At 41.2% G+C, this 18342-nt stretch overlaps 1 protein-coding gene across 1 annotated transcript in view; it reads right to left on the bottom strand.

Moving 5' to 3' along the window:
- The window catches only part of LOC308290651 (limbic system-associated membrane protein-like), a gene marked incomplete at both ends in the record, with an annotated part of 69786 nt that overhangs the window by 7133 nt on the left and 44311 nt on the right, over nucleotides 1-18342 (bottom strand). Inside the window, 5 exons of the mRNA XM_080732562.1 lie at nucleotides 467-587; nucleotides 1710-1841; nucleotides 4480-4605; nucleotides 15854-15941; nucleotides 16519-16663. Coding sequence (XP_080588688.1) covers nucleotides 467-587; nucleotides 1710-1841; nucleotides 4480-4605; nucleotides 15854-15941; nucleotides 16519-16663 — 612 coding nt within the window. The remainder of the gene's footprint in view (nucleotides 1-466; nucleotides 588-1709; nucleotides 1842-4479; nucleotides 4606-15853; nucleotides 15942-16518; nucleotides 16664-18342) is intronic.

Below are 18342 nucleotides of genomic sequence, written 5' to 3'. Positions count from 1 at the left end.
ATCTAAACTGATGTGACAACAGAATGCATCAGAGGGTTGATTTCAATAAACGCTCCATGTGCTTATTTATAGTCAGAAGCACTCTGGACATGATATCTAAAGCGTTCCTCTGTTCAAAAAGGCTTTCTGTGGACACAGCCCACGAGAACAAGCCTGCTCTACAGAGGCACGGTGATGAACTTTGTGGATTTGGAAAATACGATTTGGAAAATACGGAGGGCCACGTTCTCATCCTCACCATAAACCATGTCCAAAACATCTTGGTGAAGTGACTTACTGTAAAAAGCGATTTCCCAGAGAATCAGAAACAAGACAGTGTCAGGGGAAGCTTTAGCTTCACAACCAAAATGTCTCTTTGCGGTCTCATTAAATTGGGCCCAAATGTACAGAGTATTGAGTGGCGTGTGCGTGTGTGCGTGCGTGCGTGTATGCTCGCGCACACACGTTCGTGTGCGTGTGGTTGTACCTCTTGTCGTCTCGGTACCATTCAAACTCAGGCGTTGGCACAGCGGTGGCATCACACTGCAGGATGCCCATGCGACCCACCTGGCTCTCTGTGCTCTGAGTCCTCTGTATGCTGGGAGGATCTGGGTGGGCACAGTCACAGCAGAGAGGAAACTTTATTAATCATTTGTTTTTACAAATGAATTAATTTATTAATGAATTAAAAAAGTGTCCTTCAACGGTTCACAGGATGACTGCATATCAACAAAAGCGTAGCACGTTGCCAGCAGCAACTGCCGTGTTCTGAACCAACTCTCTCCCCACCACCCTGGCCAAGACCTGCACTGTGGAAGGAGCATGCTTTGGCGGAAGTGCTGTTAAGTCATGGGGTGCAGGTCTGTTTACATCCCCCAGCGAAACAACCGCAAATATATTGTAGCTCTTAACTCGCTCTTATAGGTTTCGTCTGTGTAACTTCACAGGTGAGTACGCCTGGCTATGAGAGGTTACTCCCCACCACACTGTCAATTGATTAATTTGTTGATCAAGGCATTTTTTTATTGTCTTTGGTTATGGTTAATGATAAACATCTTGTATTATCTGATAATCTATAACATGTACCGGTATACCGGTATACCTACAGTGTAGGAGTGCATAAGCAGTCTGTTTCTCCTTTGCTCTTTCAGAAGTAGAGCGCAGTGTTTCATCCACTGTCATCTTTCATGCTAATGTGTGATTAACACTGTAATAATTGCGTGGGGAGCGATTAAACTGTATATTCATTATCAAACTGCGCTGGTGAAGTCATAACATTTTAATGGATGTGACTCCTGTCTAGTCACAGTACAGACGTGACTGACGCTCCGTATGAAATGTATTCACTGGGTAACATTCACACTCTATACATTTATATCAAAGGCTATACGGTTTCCTACAGTTTAGTGACAGTACACCATATTTAGCCACAGGTTATTTTTATTAGTTCAATACATGAATACTGAGTCTAATTATGAATTAAGCCCATAGATAATCGTAGGTACAATTTAAAAAATAATAATAATAATCTCAGAATTAGCAAAATAATTATGGAAAAAGACAAAAGATGAAATAAGTTTTCTGCTATACATCCATCATCCATCCATCAGTCGTACAGTTAACGACCACGTTGACATATTGTGTCATGTCTTACACTTAACGACCACATTGACATATTGTGTCATGTCTTACACTTAACGACCACATTGACATATTGTGTCATGTCTTACAGTTAACGACCACGTTGACATATTTGACGTCGGGCGTGGCCACGTCGTTGCTGGCCTTGCACGCATAGCGTCCCGCCTGGTTCCTCAGGATGCCCGTGATGTCCAGGTACTCCTCTCCATCCAGAGGCTCCGCTGAGGAGGAGAGACCAGAGCATGGTTATTATAAACTGTGATGATCAGGTACTCCTCTTCATTCAGAGGCTCCGCTGTATAAAGCACCAGAGAGGAGGAGAGGTTAATTAAAGACCTAGTGAAATGTGTTTCACACATGTTTTTTTTCCACACTTTTAGAGCTTATCCGTGGTAATCATATGGGCATTCCAAACTCTAGATGCAAACATTTTCTGAAAATAAACCATTTTTGTGTATTTTCAATCAAAAGTCCATAAAAGGCTAAATCTTAATTATTTCCTGTGAACAAAAATGTGCTGCGTGATGACATATCTTGAATATAAATTAACCTTTGATTACATTCACCTATTTGATTCCCATTGCTGACATTCCTCCAAACACAACTGTTTTTAATTATAGAGCTACTCCGTTTTGAATGTCATTCAGGATGACGTCCAGACTGTTTATTAGTCATTGTAAACTTAATCAGCACACTAAAATATGTATATGTGTGTGTGTGTGTGTGTGTGTGTGTGTGTGTGTGTGTGTGTGTGTGTGTGAGAGTGTGTGTGTGTGTGTGTGTGTGTGCGTGCGTGCGTGCGTGCGTGCGTGCGTGCGAGCGGGCGTGCGTGCGTGCGTGCGTGCGTGCGTGCGTGCGTGCGTGCGTGCGTGTATGTGTGTGCACACGTGTCTCTCTCTCTCAACTTAGCTTCCCAGAGAGAGAGAGAGAGAGAGAGAGAGAGAGAGAGAGAGAGATGCTCTGAATCACAAACTTCCGTAGCTGGCAGCAGGATGATTTAATTTGCATATGGCTCATGCATCATTCATTGGCATCACTTTAGGACAATGCCAAACATTTATTTAGTAAATGCTAATGTATGTTAAGCAGCTGATTCTGGAGAGATTGGAGTAGCACAGAAGGCCCTCCCTACATTTATTTTAGTCTAATTCATGAATGTGAAAGAATGTGTGTGTGTGTGTGTGTGTGTGTGTGTGTGTGTGTGTGTGTGTAACCAAAAGATATTTGATCATACTGAAAATTCCACCCACCATCACTCCCCACGCAAATACATAAACATTAAGTATTTTAATACAAATTGTAGAACACCATCGAAAATTGCCCAAAATAGCAGAAACAATTGCAGAAAAATAGCAGATCTGCAAGCTCACACCGCATTGCACTGTAATGCATAGTGAGGCTGTAGATCTGCTATTTTCTGGTGCATGTGAAAAAAGCACTCATATTTCTATCAATACTGCACTATTAAATACTCTTTTACAAGTAGAAGTCCGGAATTCAAAATATACTTGAGTAAAAGTACAAAAGGATCGGAATCAAACCGTAGCCTGTACCAAAAGTCAAAGTACAACATGTTTGAAGATAGCAGATCTATACGTAGTGGTTAATGTTAAGTGCAGTACTTGAGTAAATGTACTTGGTTACTTTATACCACAGTATACCAGAAAATCAGGCAACTCCAATGTGAAAACCTTCAAATTAACCTAAATGTCTAATTCTAACCTTAACCTTCTTTCCGCAGATAGAGTTGCCAGCTCAACTCTATATACTGTAGTTTAAACATAATAATGTCCAGGATTCTATCCACATCCAGACAGAGAGAGACAGAGCCAGACAGAGAGAGACAGACAGATAGATTTCCGTCAGGGGAAGGAGACGCAACATAGTGTACATTCTGTACAAGGTGAAAATGTTTTCCTCTTCGTTTTCATATCTCATCTGTCACCACTGGTTTTCAAGTCGTTCATCACAGAGCATCATGTAATCTGCATGCAGCCTGTGCAGTTTCTTAAACACGACATTCTCTAAAAAATGTAATCACTCCAACCAGACTGTATGGAAACAGTGGAGAGTTTGCTTAAAGATCGGGTGCCATGATTTTTTTCCCCTTTTAAAACATGATTATCAGCTATTGTGATTATACTAGGAGGAAGAATCTTTCCAAAAAAGTGTACAGAAAGAGTTAAAATTAGGTTTTTATGTGGCCACACCCACCAGTTCATTAAGTATGCCTGGTTGTCATGGTGGGTGGTGACCCAGCTGAAGTTAGCCACACCCACAGTGTTGGGTGAATGGTAAAAGGGGAGGGGTTGATTCTATGATGTAATTGTATCTGTGTTTTTGGACGGGCACTTTTGACCCACAAGGTAGCAGCCTCCAGGAAGAAACTCCAATACAAAGTGAGTACATAATTTCTCATAACAACCACACCAAGGGGTCTAATGAAGTACTGTCAACCTCCTAAACACATGAAAAACAGCAAAAGTACAAATCTATGGCACCGCCTCTTTAAGGTCCTGATCAGACTGCATGGTGAGCAGAGAGCAGAGATATTTCAGCACCAAGGACAGCTCCGAACCCTAGGTCACCAGATTGAAGGACACGTTTTAAATACCTGTAATCATTTTGGCCATTGTCAGGCTGACTTTGTTTATATCCCTTATCAATCCATATAAAAGAATAGAAGAGGGATATAAACAAAGTCAGCCTGATAATGGCCAAACATTTCAAAGGGGGTGGGAACTGCGATGCTCTAGACTAGAGCTATGTGATTAAAGGAGCCCCACCATGAATTTCACATTATTCTTTTTTTCTTGTTTTTTGGTCTTCCCAGTGTCTCTTCCAGGTTCAGGGTCTTACCTGAGGGGTTGAGTAGTCTCCAGGTGATAGTAGGGTCTGGTCTGCCGCTGGCCAGACAGCTGAGTGTCACGTTACTGCCCTCGTTCACATTGATGTCTTCTGACACTTTGTAGATGTTGGCTGGAACTGGAGTAACAAGGGGAGAAAAAAGAATAATTTTGCAGCATACTGCAAACAGAATGTCACCTTTTACGTGTCACATACACCAGCGGTTCTCAAAAATGTCCAGGACCCCTAAATTGACAGCTACTAGCCTGCGGACCCCCATTTGGAAAGATATGCCAGGGGCCCCCATAAGAGAAGATTTGTACTGCTCTAGCAATGATTCTCAACCATTTTAATTTCAAGGACCCCAGTTTGACATGCCTTAGGCTACAGACCCCAATTTAATGGCATTTCTATCTCCAGAGTTATATTGGAAAATCAATGTTCATGTCAATGTTCATGACCCCAAATGGGTTCATTTGGTTCCTAAATATATAACATTTAGCTGGGGACCCCCTGGAACTCCTTCAAGGACCCCTGGGGGACCCCGGATCCCACTTTGAGAACCAATGACATACACAACAACAGGACAAACCTGGGTAAGTGGTAATTATACAGCATGAAGTACAGCATGTGAGGCATAGATGAGCTTCTTGCACCTCCTGCAAGCAGTGTGTCTTCCTCAGTCTGCTGTTGTAGGACACTCTGAACAGCGCTTTCTCTTGCCAGATGCTTCAACTCTAAGTTCACTGTTTATTTGACCATATATATCATATGAATTGTTTGGAAGTCAGTGTATGATGATGATTTGTTAAGTTAAACATTATATTAGTATTGTTTTTTAAACCAAATATCCCCCGGTAAAAATTACCCACTAATAGCATGGGTGTAGAAAATATATATATATATATATATATTTACATGTAAATCACAGAATAATCTTTAAGGCCAGTGAGTTTCAGGTGGAAAAAATGAAAACTTCTTTCAAATGAAAATTTAAGGGTTAACAATTATTTATGCTTTAACTATTAAAACAATTGCAGATATACAAGATCTGTAGATCTGCCTATTTTTATTTCTTTTTTTAATCGTGGAAATCTGTTTGAATATGCTTCACTCGGATTCTATAAAATGTCTTCTAAATCCTTCTTCTAAAGCAGTGGTTCTGTCAAGGACACCCACAATTACATGTATTTGGCCACAGACCCCCCCCCCCCCCCCCCCCCCCCCATCTCAAAAATGTGTTGTTCCAGGGACCCCGCAGAAGCAAATATTTGAGTTACAAATGTATAAAAATATATAAAAAAAGAATGTATATATTCAAATATGTGCAGTGTGTGTGTGTGTGTGTGTGTGTGTGTGTGTGTGTGTGTGTGTGTGTGTGTGTGTGTGTGTGTGTGCGTGTGTGTGTGTGCGCGTGTGAATGTGTGTGAGACATCTCATATAAATGAGTTTCAGTTCCCATCAACTCTCTGAGGACAGTGACACTAATAACCTATTGTTATTCTAACTGTGTGAATATTAGCGCTGCTGTTTGTGAATTGGACTGTTTTGCAATGAGACTCGTTTGCATAGAATGGGGTTGGAGTTGGAGCCAAAATGTTTGAATGATATTAGCATTTTAAATAAGTGCAAATAGCACTGGAGCACTATTTTGCTTGGCAATGCAGTTAGGATACATTTCAGCCTTTGCGGGTGCTTTGAGAATTGTACTGTTTATTTATTTTGTGTGTGTGTGTGTGTGTGTGTGTGTGTGTGTGTGTGTGTGTGTGTGTGTGTGTGTGTGTGTGTGTGTGTGTGTGTGTGTGTGTGTGTGTGTGTGTGTGTGGATTTATAGCCACAAAAGCTGCCAAATCTTTGCTAAAGGTAAACATTTCTAAAAGCTAGATCCATCTAATATGGTTGCAGTGAGACCTTGGATGATGAAAACATATTGCTTCTCGTGTTATGGAGCCCAGCATTTTGGGTTCAGACTCAGAGTTAGAATACAAGAGCTATATTTTCGTCCATGCCTTACCCCTTATCCCTAACCTTTAAAAATGATTTGAACTAGTGAAAATAGCAGAGCTACAAGCACACAACGCCTCCTGATGTGAGGCGTTGTGTGCTTGTAGATCGGCTGTTTTCACTAGTTTTGAGCGACAGTCTTGTATGATGAGGCAGGGCTTTGCTTTACGAGAAAACATACAAATGTGAAACTTTTGAGATTGAGATGAGATTTATGCCCAACAGTGACAAAATGGAACAACACAAAGGCTGAGAGACAGAGAGACAGAGTCAGCTGGATTAAGAAGTGTTGACTCGTTCTGTTTTAAAGCGATTTATCCATTCAGTTGTAATGAATCAGTGAGGATGTTGCGGTCTATACAGTATATCACCATGGTAAACCCTAGGTGGGCCAATGAAGTATAAGACATCATGCAGAGAGGGGAGCAATAAATAAATAAAAACAATGATCAATGTTATGGAATACAGACAAAGAAAACACATAGGAAAAACCAGGGCAACTTTAATTTTTCACCCCACGGCCATGAATTAGGGTTTCAGAACATAATTCTGCGCACACCGGTGGTAAAGCTTGGCATAGTCTGTCTTGCACACATGCACGTACGCAATACGCATGCACATGCGTACGCACGCACATGGTCCTCAACCAGTGGGTCGGGTCCAGTGGTGGAGAAAGTACTACCTTTATTTTTTACTTATGTAAAAGCATCAATGCCGCTATGTAGAAATACTTCTTTACAAGTAGGGCCTATAAGTCCAGTATTCAAAATGTACTTGAGTAAACGTACAAAAGTATTGGCATCAAAATGTACTTAAAGTAGAAATATACTTTTCAATGTACTTTTCAAGTTTTCAAATGTATACAAATCTTTTGAAAATTAAAAAAAAAAACTTTAATTAGGAACACAGTTGCATTACTCATCAGAGCCAGCTAGTCTCCATCCTGTTGAGCAACTATACAAAAAACAAACAAAACACCACAAAAACAGCCAACATCACAGTTCGGTGAGCATGAAGATCATAGTACAGTTGACCACCAGATTGACTCACTGTCATATTTTATTTATTCTTTCCCATACTCCTCATCTGACCATTTGACTGTATTCATTCTTTTCTACTGCAAGACAGGAAATCAGTCTGTAAATCATTCATTTTGATGCAATAATTTTTTACTCATGTTGCGGTTATTTTTCACAGAATTTTATTTTTAACCCACCTATGAAAATAGGTGGAAAGACTTGCATAAATTTCACGTTTTTTTTTTCTTCAAAAATAGCAGATCTACAAGCTCGCAGTGCGGCTGTGAGCTTGAATATCTGCCATTTTTAATAGCTAAAGTATAAAGTATATATGCACGCCGCATCCAGTTGGTGTTACCGTACGGCGTACGGCACTTCACGCATCTCAATACTGCGACAAGATGCGACGCTGCGCAGCTGCCCGTGTCCGGTGTGTGTTCGTTCCCCTTAAGTGTGTGTTAGTGTGTGTGTTATCACGATCAGAGAATGACAGCTTTCCTTCATTCCAATCCAGCTGGACTCTGATCCTCTGAGGATTCTGATTCAATGAGAGATCAGTGAGTGACCCTGGTCAGGAGCCTGCTCTGTATCTACCTTTAGAGAAACATATTCCCCAGAATTGACCCGCTTTAGGCTGAAGGGAGGGCAGAAGTGATATACAGTATACTGTGCACAGCAAGGACAGACGGTATGGTGTGTAGAGTCACGCCCGCTTAGCCTGGTGAAATACGACCAGACCCGTCATCTCACCTGCAAGCTGGATCCGTCGACGGGCCGGCCTGCACTGTGTGTGTGGGATGTTCCCATTTAAATGCATCTCCGCTGTCGAGTAGAAACCTTGTTTGCCCAAAACTATTACTTTTCAGGAAATGTAAAAACTTAAGCTGTGTTCCAAATGAATCCAGTGTGTTATTATTTAGTCACAATTAAACACTTGTTAATACTTTTCATTGGCTAAATATTTACAAAGCCCACAGAAACACACCACTTTCACTTTGATCATTTTTCAAAAGTAGCAAAAATTACAAATATGTATATATTTTTTTAAACGGAAATGGTTCAAGATATGGAGATATGGAGTTTGTTTGCTCATTAATTGGCTGAACCAGCAGGCCGTCTCACCTGGGACTGTGTTTCCCACTTTCCCCACTCTTACGACGAGCAGGCCTGGGCATACAATGCTAAATGATTCTCATGAACCAAATGCAACGACTTAATGGGGCACTCCACCACTTTTCAACCTATGTTCATGGGTGGGTGACGTGACGTAACGTTTTCGCTGTCCTCGGTGTCAAACATGTATAAATAAAAAATATATTTGTCAAAAACCTTCTGAATATTGTGCAGGACATTAAGCTTTATGTGAACTTACTCAAGATTAAAACATTTCATTCCTCATTTCTTCAGAATCTTCAACCAAACATGGCAAAACTCATATGGTGTGACTGTCCTGACCTTGTTTCTCAAAGTGGGAACTTGAATAAAACTAAGAAAAAGAATTGCTAAAAATCATTTGAAAATGAATTTAGGCTAAAAAAAAATGTCTATTTTGAGCCTATATCTTTTCAAAGTCAAAGCATAATGTTTTCAGTCATTTCTGATCAAAAACATTTTGTCCCCCAACCCAAAATCATTTGGTGTGACACTAGTTTGGAAAAATTAAACAGGCAATTATTTGGACACCTATTGGCTAGAGAGGTCCTTCTTCTGTAAGGCTATTCAGCACTCCCAGCACAACTGCAAGACAGGTGTCTGAGGTGAGTTATGATTTTAACATTTTCATGAAATGCCATCTTGTTGAAACGTTGACAAACTCACCATTCTGGATGTCTTTTGGTGTGACACCTTTTCTTTAAAAAAAGCTTAAGTTATTTGAAGTTTTGGTCATATTTCCATGTAGATCTAGGCTGCTTTGTTATAGCTAGCATGCTGTTAGCATGCTAATGTGTACATAGTAGCCTCAAGGTAAACCTAAATGGAGAAAACAGTAATATGGTGTGACACTTAATCATATGGTGTGACATGTCTGCTTGTCACACCATATGACTTGACTGTCACACCATATGATTTATACTGTATTTAACTACAGATATAACAACAAATAACAAAGTTCCATGTTTCTTTTGTACATTTAAACATTTGTTTTAAACATTTTTACATAAAATGTAATTTAGCTTCATTCAGTGATACTTCAAATTCATCAGACAGAGCAGAAACCCCTTCACAGAAACCTTAACATATTGTTTCAATCTAAACAATATTTTCTCTTTGTCTTAAACTATACATTGCATTTTCTTTTGTCAGCTGGAAAATGACAAGTGCTGAGAGAACGAGAAAGTACAGGGAGAAACTAAACAATGACCCAGCAAGGAGAGAGGAGCCAAAGGGGCGAGACTGCATTTTCTACGAAGAGCAGGAGGTTGTCTGTGGCATAGCAGAACCGCAACAAGGCAGCCGGTTTGCTACCCTCACCAAATACGACTGGCTGATGTACAATACAGTCTAAATGTATAATCTAATCTGATCTAATACTTTTGTACTTTCACTCACTGGACTGGACAGTGGACAGTGTTAAGGTAGGACCCGAGACAAAACTAGCGAAAATAGCTGATCTACAAGCTCTCAACACGTTGTGCTGCGAGAGCTTGTAGATCAGCTATTTTCGGAGTTGCGCAACCCAGCACTCTTTAGCTAGTGGAGATGTGGTGTAATGTCATGATTCCTAATTACATTTGTTCAACACAAAATGCTGTGTTCAAGTTCAGGAGACTTCGGAAAAAAGCAATTTACCTGAATGCTGAGTTCTGTTTCCACTAATTGGTGTTAATAAAATGTTGCCTTCAATGCCTTGGCTCCAAGTGTGGCTATGCGCCTTATTGTCCCTTTAGGATCCTTCTGCCGTGGGCCGGCAGAAGACTTAGGTGTGCGTAGCATTCTTGTGCACATCCTCATCATCCATCTACTACTACAATTCTTTCTTATCCCATGTTAAAGCCCTACAATAATATCCTGTTCAGAAATATTAAGGCCATGTTATCCTGGGTAATTGTTTAATCAATCAGTAGTTCAGTTCAGTACTCACTAATAGGTAGGTTAAAACACAGTTTGCTTTGACACATGAAGATATGATCATACGGTGTGACACTAAATCATTTGGTGTGACATTCCAAATAGTGAGAAATCATACCTTTATTAATGATTAAACCAAAAAAATGTTTATGGATTACATAGAGAATATTATCAGGAAGAGTCACAAATATTTGTGTAATTTTAGAGAAAGTTTTGACAGAATACATTTAAAATATGTTGTAAGATCATGAACATGGGCCTCACACAGAGTGTCGATTATGAAAAAAATATACAGATATAATTAATTTTCAAAAAACTATAGTGGATCACTGGTTAGTTATGATAAAGGACTTTGATAAAGTGAGTAACTTAAGAAAGATGTACTCCATTTTCATTTTATGAACAATTATTTTCATGTCACACCATATGACGATTTTAGGCACAAGTACAACAAACTGCTGAATAAAGTCTGATTCCAATAAAATATCTAAAAACAAAATGTATTTCCATAAGGTTGAGAGTGAGTAGAACAAAAGTAAATAACTTTTATGCCTGCAATTTAAAGTTTTTTTAAAAACACATTTTTTGGGGCGTCACGTCACTGACCCTCATATAATTGGTCCTCACTCAAAAATAGCTTTTCTTTTTTTTTTCTTTTTTCTTTTCTCAGAGGCGGGCTGTGGGCAGGTCAGAAACCCATCGTCTTGTGACATCATCGATTGCCAATCCAGCTTATAGAAACCGCAGGCTTTCTATTCCTGAAAAGTTGCAATTTTAAAGTGGAAGCCATTGTTCTCGCGATAATAAAAATCTAAATATTTCTTTCAAAAATATTGATTACATTATTTTTTTTGGGAAAATGATGATGTCACAAGACGATGGATTCTGAACTTCCCACAGCTCTCCTAGGAGACTTGGACTGAGTAGAAAAAAATTTTGATATTTTATCATGAACATTAGTGAGGACCTATTATATGAAGACAGGTTGAAAAGTGGTGAACTACTCCTTTAAAAATAGATCTACAAGCTTCTAAATCTTCATCATCAAAAAACTCTTAACAATAACATGAGTGTGTCATGGGTTATTCTAGGTTGACCATGACAGAATAGTCAAACTGAGTATTCATCAGCCATTGATAGAAATGTCAGAGTGTGTAACTTCCTCCTCCTCCTCCTTGCAGCTAGCTGACACAAACTTCTGTCAAAGACACACTGCCTGACAGGCTGCCTCCAACATGCCACCAGTGAATTAGATCACTCACAGTGTGTTTGTGGGTGATTCGTGCCTGCCCGTGCGAGGCAACGTGTGGGTGTGCATCGGCACTATGTGTCTGTGGGTTCATTTACTGCAGGCCCTCCTGGACACTAAAGTACAGCACATAATCTGTACCGGCGATGACAGAGCTCTGATGTGGCAATTTAATTCAACAGCACACAAGTTGATTGATCCGTGAACTACTACTATATGTTATACAGTAGCTACGCTTCAGTTCCTCTCTCCTGTCTCAATGCCCGTCCCAAGTCCTCTCATGTGAAACCCAAACCCAGATAAAATACTAGATCGGACCGATGCAAGATTTTGGGGTCTCTCGCAGATCCTGATTTATCCTAGACCACTGGTGACTAATGTTTCGTAAAACATGCATTTTATTTAACAAATCGGCTGCCATTGATGCCAACATTTAATTAATACCTGTCGATGAATGCGATAAGCTATTCAAAATGTTCAAAAATATTATGACATACACAGAGATAACATGTTATACTGGTTAAAATCAGGACACATCAGCTTCATAATTGCCGACACCGAGGTCATCCAAAAGATCGCACCTAGTGAGCAATGTGAAGTGAACAGTGCTATTTATTATAATTTCAGCAAGAATTCCGGGCCGCGAAGCTTGGCCAATGTGACCCTGGACGCACAACAAACTTTGGGCGCTTTGTGCAAAGATGTAGGCCAGATGTAGGCCAGATGTAGGCCAGATGTAGACCCAACAACAAACTTTGGTCAAACGGACAACCGCTCAAATAGTGAGTCAATACTGTATATTGGCTCAACTGATATGGTGTATGGGTCTGGCTCTTGTGTGTATTGGTATAATTTCCCCACACAGCAGTGTTTGCAGGCAAGCCCTGTCTTTTCATCTGGTTATGAACTCAATATATGATCCATTAACAGCCTGTCTTCTCATCTGGTTATGAACTAAACATAAGATCCATTAATAACCATCCAAAAGGTGAATTGATCTCGCTGTGGCTTCTGTGGCAGCAAAGCGCCTCTTCTCCCACAATCCATTGTGTTTTCGATTGTGCTGTGCTCATTGGAATGTCCTACTTAACTCCCGGAGTGTGTGTCAGCGCTCTCATTCGTCATTGATAATGTGACAGTCGAGCCAAACATTGATTCTGTTTATTTCTTCCTGCTGTGTTGCACTCCATGCTGCCTCCCCATAAGTCCTATTCTCTGTGTTATCACTCCATGCTGCCTCCCCATAAGTCCTATTCTCTGTGTTATCACTGTAGTGTAGCGTAACGCTCCTCTACTGAACTCCATGCTGTGTGGGTGAAACCTCCTCGTTTAGCTTATGCTCAGTGAGATAACTTTAAAGTAGAATTCCGGACTACCCATTTATTTATTTGTATTTTTATCCTGAGTCCCCCGCAGCTCCGATCGTGAGCGGTGGGGTTTTGTAGATCTGTTGTTCATAATGCCGAAATACTCTCAACGGTGTTTGCACTTTTTCGCTAAACGAGATTTCTCCTGTGATGTAAAAATGTCAGGTCAGGATCCACATTTTGTCCAATCAGAACATTGGTTATTCAAAGATAACTAATCTACTAGTTTACAATGCATCAATATGACGCATTGTGAGCTTGCAGATCAGCTATATTAGAAAGAGTTTGACGAATCTTTACACATTTGACATTTTTGTGGAGAGGGAAAAAATGCTACTGTGCTAAAATGCTACTGTTACTTGAGTAAAATAAATCAGAGTACTGTAATTCTTCCAGCACTGGGTAATAAGTACAGTCCATCCTGCCTCTGTAGGGACTCTGACAGTGTGAGTAGCTCTCTGTAAGGCGTGAATCAAAACAACATACCGGTTCCAACAATGGACCAAGGGCGGAGCGCTTCTTTTCGGTGGAGATGACGGAGGCGCACCGTCTCAGGCAACCATGAGCCATGTGAGACACCGCCGAGCGAGCGGTAGCGAGCGAGTCGCCGTGTCGAGTGTTGCGACGGTCGCATGAGCCGACTCAGCGCTGTTACCGACTTATGTGCCGTTATGGACAGAATAGTAAATCTTCAGCCCCCCAGACTTTCGGCACCTCCGCGCGGTCCAGGCGAACACAACGGAGCTCCCTACCTCTGGTTCAGCCAATCACAAGCTTCCACTGCTGATACACGCCTCTGTAAGGACAGTGACAGTAGCTCTGTATGTGTTGCTCTCTATAGGGACAGTGACAGTGAGACAGTAGCTCTGTGTGCTGTGTTGCTCTCTGTAGGGACAGTGACAGTGAGACAGTAGCTCTGTATGTGTTGCTCTCTATAGGGACAGTGACAGTGAGACAGTAGCTCTGTATGTGTTGCTCTCTATAGGGACAGTGACAGTGAGACAGTAGCTCTGTGTGCTGTGTTGCTCTCTGTAGGGACAGTGACAGTGAGACAGTAGCTCTGTGTGCTGTGTTGCTCTCTGTAGGGACAGTGACAGTGAGACAGTAGCTCTGTGTGCTGTGTTGCTCTCTGTAGGGACAGTGACAGTGAGACAGTAGCTCTGTGTGCTGTGTTGCTCTCTGTAGGGACAGTGACAGTGAGACAGTAGCTCTGTATGTGTTGCTCTCTATAGGGACAGTGACAGTGAGACAGTAGCTCTGTATGTGTTGCTCTCTATAGGGACAGTGACAGTGAGACAGTAGCTCTGTGTGCTGTGTTGCTCTCTGTAGGGACAGTGACAGTGAGACAGTAGCTCTGTATGTGTTGCTCTCTATAGGGACAGTGACAGTGAGACAGTAGCTCTGTGTGCTGTGTTGCTCTCTGTAGGGACAGTGACAGTGAGACAGTAGCTCTGTGTGCTGTGTTGCTCTCTGTAGGGACAGTGACAGTGAGACAGTAGCTCTGTATGTGTTGCTCTCTATAGGGACAGTGACAGTGAGACAGTAGCTCTGTATGTGTTGCTCTCTATAGGGACAGTGACAGTGAGACAGTAGCTCTGTGTGCTGTGTTGCTCTCTGTAGGGACAGTGACAGTGAGACAGTAGCTCTGCGTGCTGTGTTGCTCTCTGTAGGGACAGTGACAGTGAGACAGTAGCTCTGTGTGCTGTGTTGCTCTCTATAGGGACAGTGACAGTGAGACAGTAGCTCTGTGTGCTGTGTTGCTCTCTATAGGGACAGTGACAGTGAGACAGTAGCTCTGTATGTGTTGCTCTCTATAGGGACAGTGACAGTGAGACAGTAGCTCTGTGTGCTGTGTTGCTCTCTATAGGGACAGTGACAGTGAGACAGTAGCTCTGTATGTGTTGCTCTCTATAGGGACAGTGACAGTGAGACAGTAGCTCTGTGTGCTGTGTTGCTCTCTGTAGGGACAGTGACAGTGAGACAGTAGCTCTGCGTGCTGTGTTGCTCTCCTGGCTGTGTAAAGAAGGTTCCATGGTGCTGGGTCACACAGCACACATCCCCCAGTTCCCACAACAATAAAACACTACATTAAATTAATGCCACAGTCTAGTACACAAAGTGATGCAATGGTGCAATGTCCGATATGTCCGTATTCAGGTGGGACTCAGCCAGGTTTAATGATTTGCGCTTTGGTTTGTTTCTGTCTCAAAACCTTCCTGCTGCTTTGTTCTGTTGGAGCAGTTTGTTTATTTTAATAATAATAATAAATTGCATTTTTAGCACTTTTCTAAGCAAGTTACAAACTCAGTCTCGTGGTGATTTTGAACTACCGTACATCCACATCAATGTTATTGATGTCCGTGAAAGGTCGATTACCTCAGAATCTATATTTTCTCCACAAGTCTTTGCAGTAAGCAAGCCTCATTCAAACGAGCCTAGCAATGGAGTGGATTATCCCGGTCACTTTGTTCTTCTCCCAGAGTTACAAGAGATCCTCCAGTACACGGGCAACGCTGTTTTTTGGACATCGTGCACGTCCACTCCACAGATGATTGGAAATATAGTAAGAGCCTGGGAGTAGGGGCTTATAAAATGAATTTAATGCTGGTCTCTGCAGAGCTGCTGTAAAAAGGTGAACACGCGCTAGAGCCCCGGAGAAACAGTGAGGTAGACATTACCTTGTACAATGAGGTAGACCTGTGAGGTCTTAGGCTGCTGTTTGGTCTGTATGGTACAGGTGTAGGATCCTTCATCATATACATTCACCTGTAGAGAGACAGAGAGGAGAGAAATATATCTTTGCACTTCACTAACTTTCAACCTTGTCTTAAAGTAATTGGTCCTCACTAATGCGCATTCAGGTCTACTTTACTCTCTAAAATTCCACACAATAATAACCTTAGTGCTGACAACAGCAAAGGCACAGAAAGTGTGAAGACACAAGCATCTAAATATGAAGCAGCAACTGTGCATTGTCCTCTATTACATGACACTGTAGATATACTGTGCCTTCCGTATACATTGTTCTATATTAAGCACGGGACTTTCTCTACATTATTCTCTATAACAGTGGTTCTCAACCAGTGGTCCACAGGTGGTCCCCAGCTAATTGATGGAGAGTTGGTAACCAAATGGACCCGTACGGGTCCATTTGGTTTCATTTTACACTCCCAAGAGTTGATTGTTAAACATCTGCATTACTTAATTTACTAGTTTACACAATTACAGAATGTAGAAGAATTGTTATTTTTATCAAGCTTTTCCCATCATCTCTCCTATTGGTACAACATCAATACGGCATGGAATTACAATACTGTATTTTATCTATGGTCATATGCTGTACCTTCTGTATGCGTAGACTGTACTCCAGCTGTCCTTTAGTCACCAGGTCTACTCGGGGGTCCAGGGACCACTTGTCCTGACCAGTGAAGATGATGTTGGATCGATTGAGCCAGGCCACCTTGGACACTTTGTCATCCACATAACACCTGTGGACACACAGAGAGCAACAGCGGAGAGGTGAGCAACACTGATGACAACCAGAAACACATTAGAAGACAAAGAGAAAGGCGTGGATAAAAGGGAACGTCACTTTTATATACTCTCATTAGGAGTGAAGAGATGTAAAACGGGGGAAATTATAGCTATTACGTGATCACACAGTAGGTGGACAGTTTGATACAAGTCGAGGGTTTTAAAACAATGATTTACTGAAATAACTAGCAAAGCCATATACTGTAAATTTAACAGTCAAAGCAATTTGCAGTGCTGCAGTATGGAAGCCCTCGACCTGCATAGATAATCCAAACCCAAGTCAGTGCTCTTCCTATCCAGCGCCGATTTTGACGTCAAATTTAGATTTAGTTTCAGTCAGTCGTTTGAATAAAACGTAATTTAGTCATAATTTAGTCATACGAAATGTTTTAGTCGACTAAATATAAGATTTTAGTATGTTAAATGACAGTTGATTTTGTCGACTAAAATGTATTTTGGTAGGCCTTGACGGCGTCGTAACAGAAGAATTTACACTTGGTTGTATGCTGAAAAACGCTGATCTACAAGCTCACAACGCATCGCATCGCATTAGCCTCGTACCCTCGGAAGTTGGTCGTTTACTAGGCTAGCATCGCATTGTGAGCTTGTAAGAACCTATTTGTTTCTTAGTTTGTAGAGAACTCCACTCTGGGAGAGACAACGTTGTCAGGTTGTGAACGTAACGTGACATCCAGCTCCCTGCGGCCTGGATATGGATGCAGGCTGGGGCCACAACAACTGCAGGTTTGTGGATGGCTCTGTGGTAGTGTTGATTTTCATCTAATTTTAGTCTTATAGTCTTTTGAATAACATTTCATATACTAATACTAATACTAATATTTTAGTCTTCTGAAATGTTTTAGTTTTCTCGTTTTAGTCGACTAAATATAAGATTTTAGTCAACTAAATCTACAGTTAATTTTGTCGACAATGTATTTTGGCAGGCTTGATGGTGATTTTACACTTTGGTTTGCATGCTGAAAATAGCCAATCTAAAAGCTCACAACACGTTGCACTGCGACACATTGTGAGCTTGTAGATCTGATATTTTCAGAGCGCAACACCTGAGCGCAACCAAACATTTTTACTGGATATATTCTCCACTAGCCCCTCCCTATTTTTTCCCCCCAGTTTTTATTTGTTGACAAAATAATCTTAGTTTTAATCATCACAGCTTAGTTTTTGGTTAGTTCTTATTTAGTTTTCGTCAGTTAAAAAAGGTAGTGATGGACGAACATTTTTCATCGTAGTTTAAGTCGACTAAATCAACACTAGTCTGTGGGTGGGATCAGCCATGATGAGCCATGGATAACAAACCTGAGCCTCTGCAGTTCTTGCCTGGGTAATCTATCCTCTCTAAACACATTCTAAAACACTGCAACAAACCCAAGGCCTGAGGAGGGAGGGGGAATTTACATACAAGACGCATCCGCTGTCGTCTCACATTATGCAACATATCCTTTCCCACTGATTCCCACATCTTCTCTCATTCCCATTTATTCATTTCAGTCAGGAACACTAATGTCAAAGTAGATTTAACCATTTAGGCCTATTGCAACAAAATGGAATACAAGTTAAACTTGGCGTTAAAGGGCTCCGCTTTGGGAGATGTTCCCAGAAATGTGTCCAAGCA

The sequence above is a fragment of the Nannobrachium achirus genome (assembly GCF_963921795.1).
Source record: "Nannobrachium achirus genome assembly, chromosome: 9".
NCBI lineage: Eukaryota > Metazoa > Chordata > Actinopteri > Myctophiformes > Myctophidae > Nannobrachium > Nannobrachium achirus.
The sequence above is the reverse complement of the archived record's forward strand: the minus strand, read 5'-3'. Positions and strand labels throughout refer to the sequence as shown.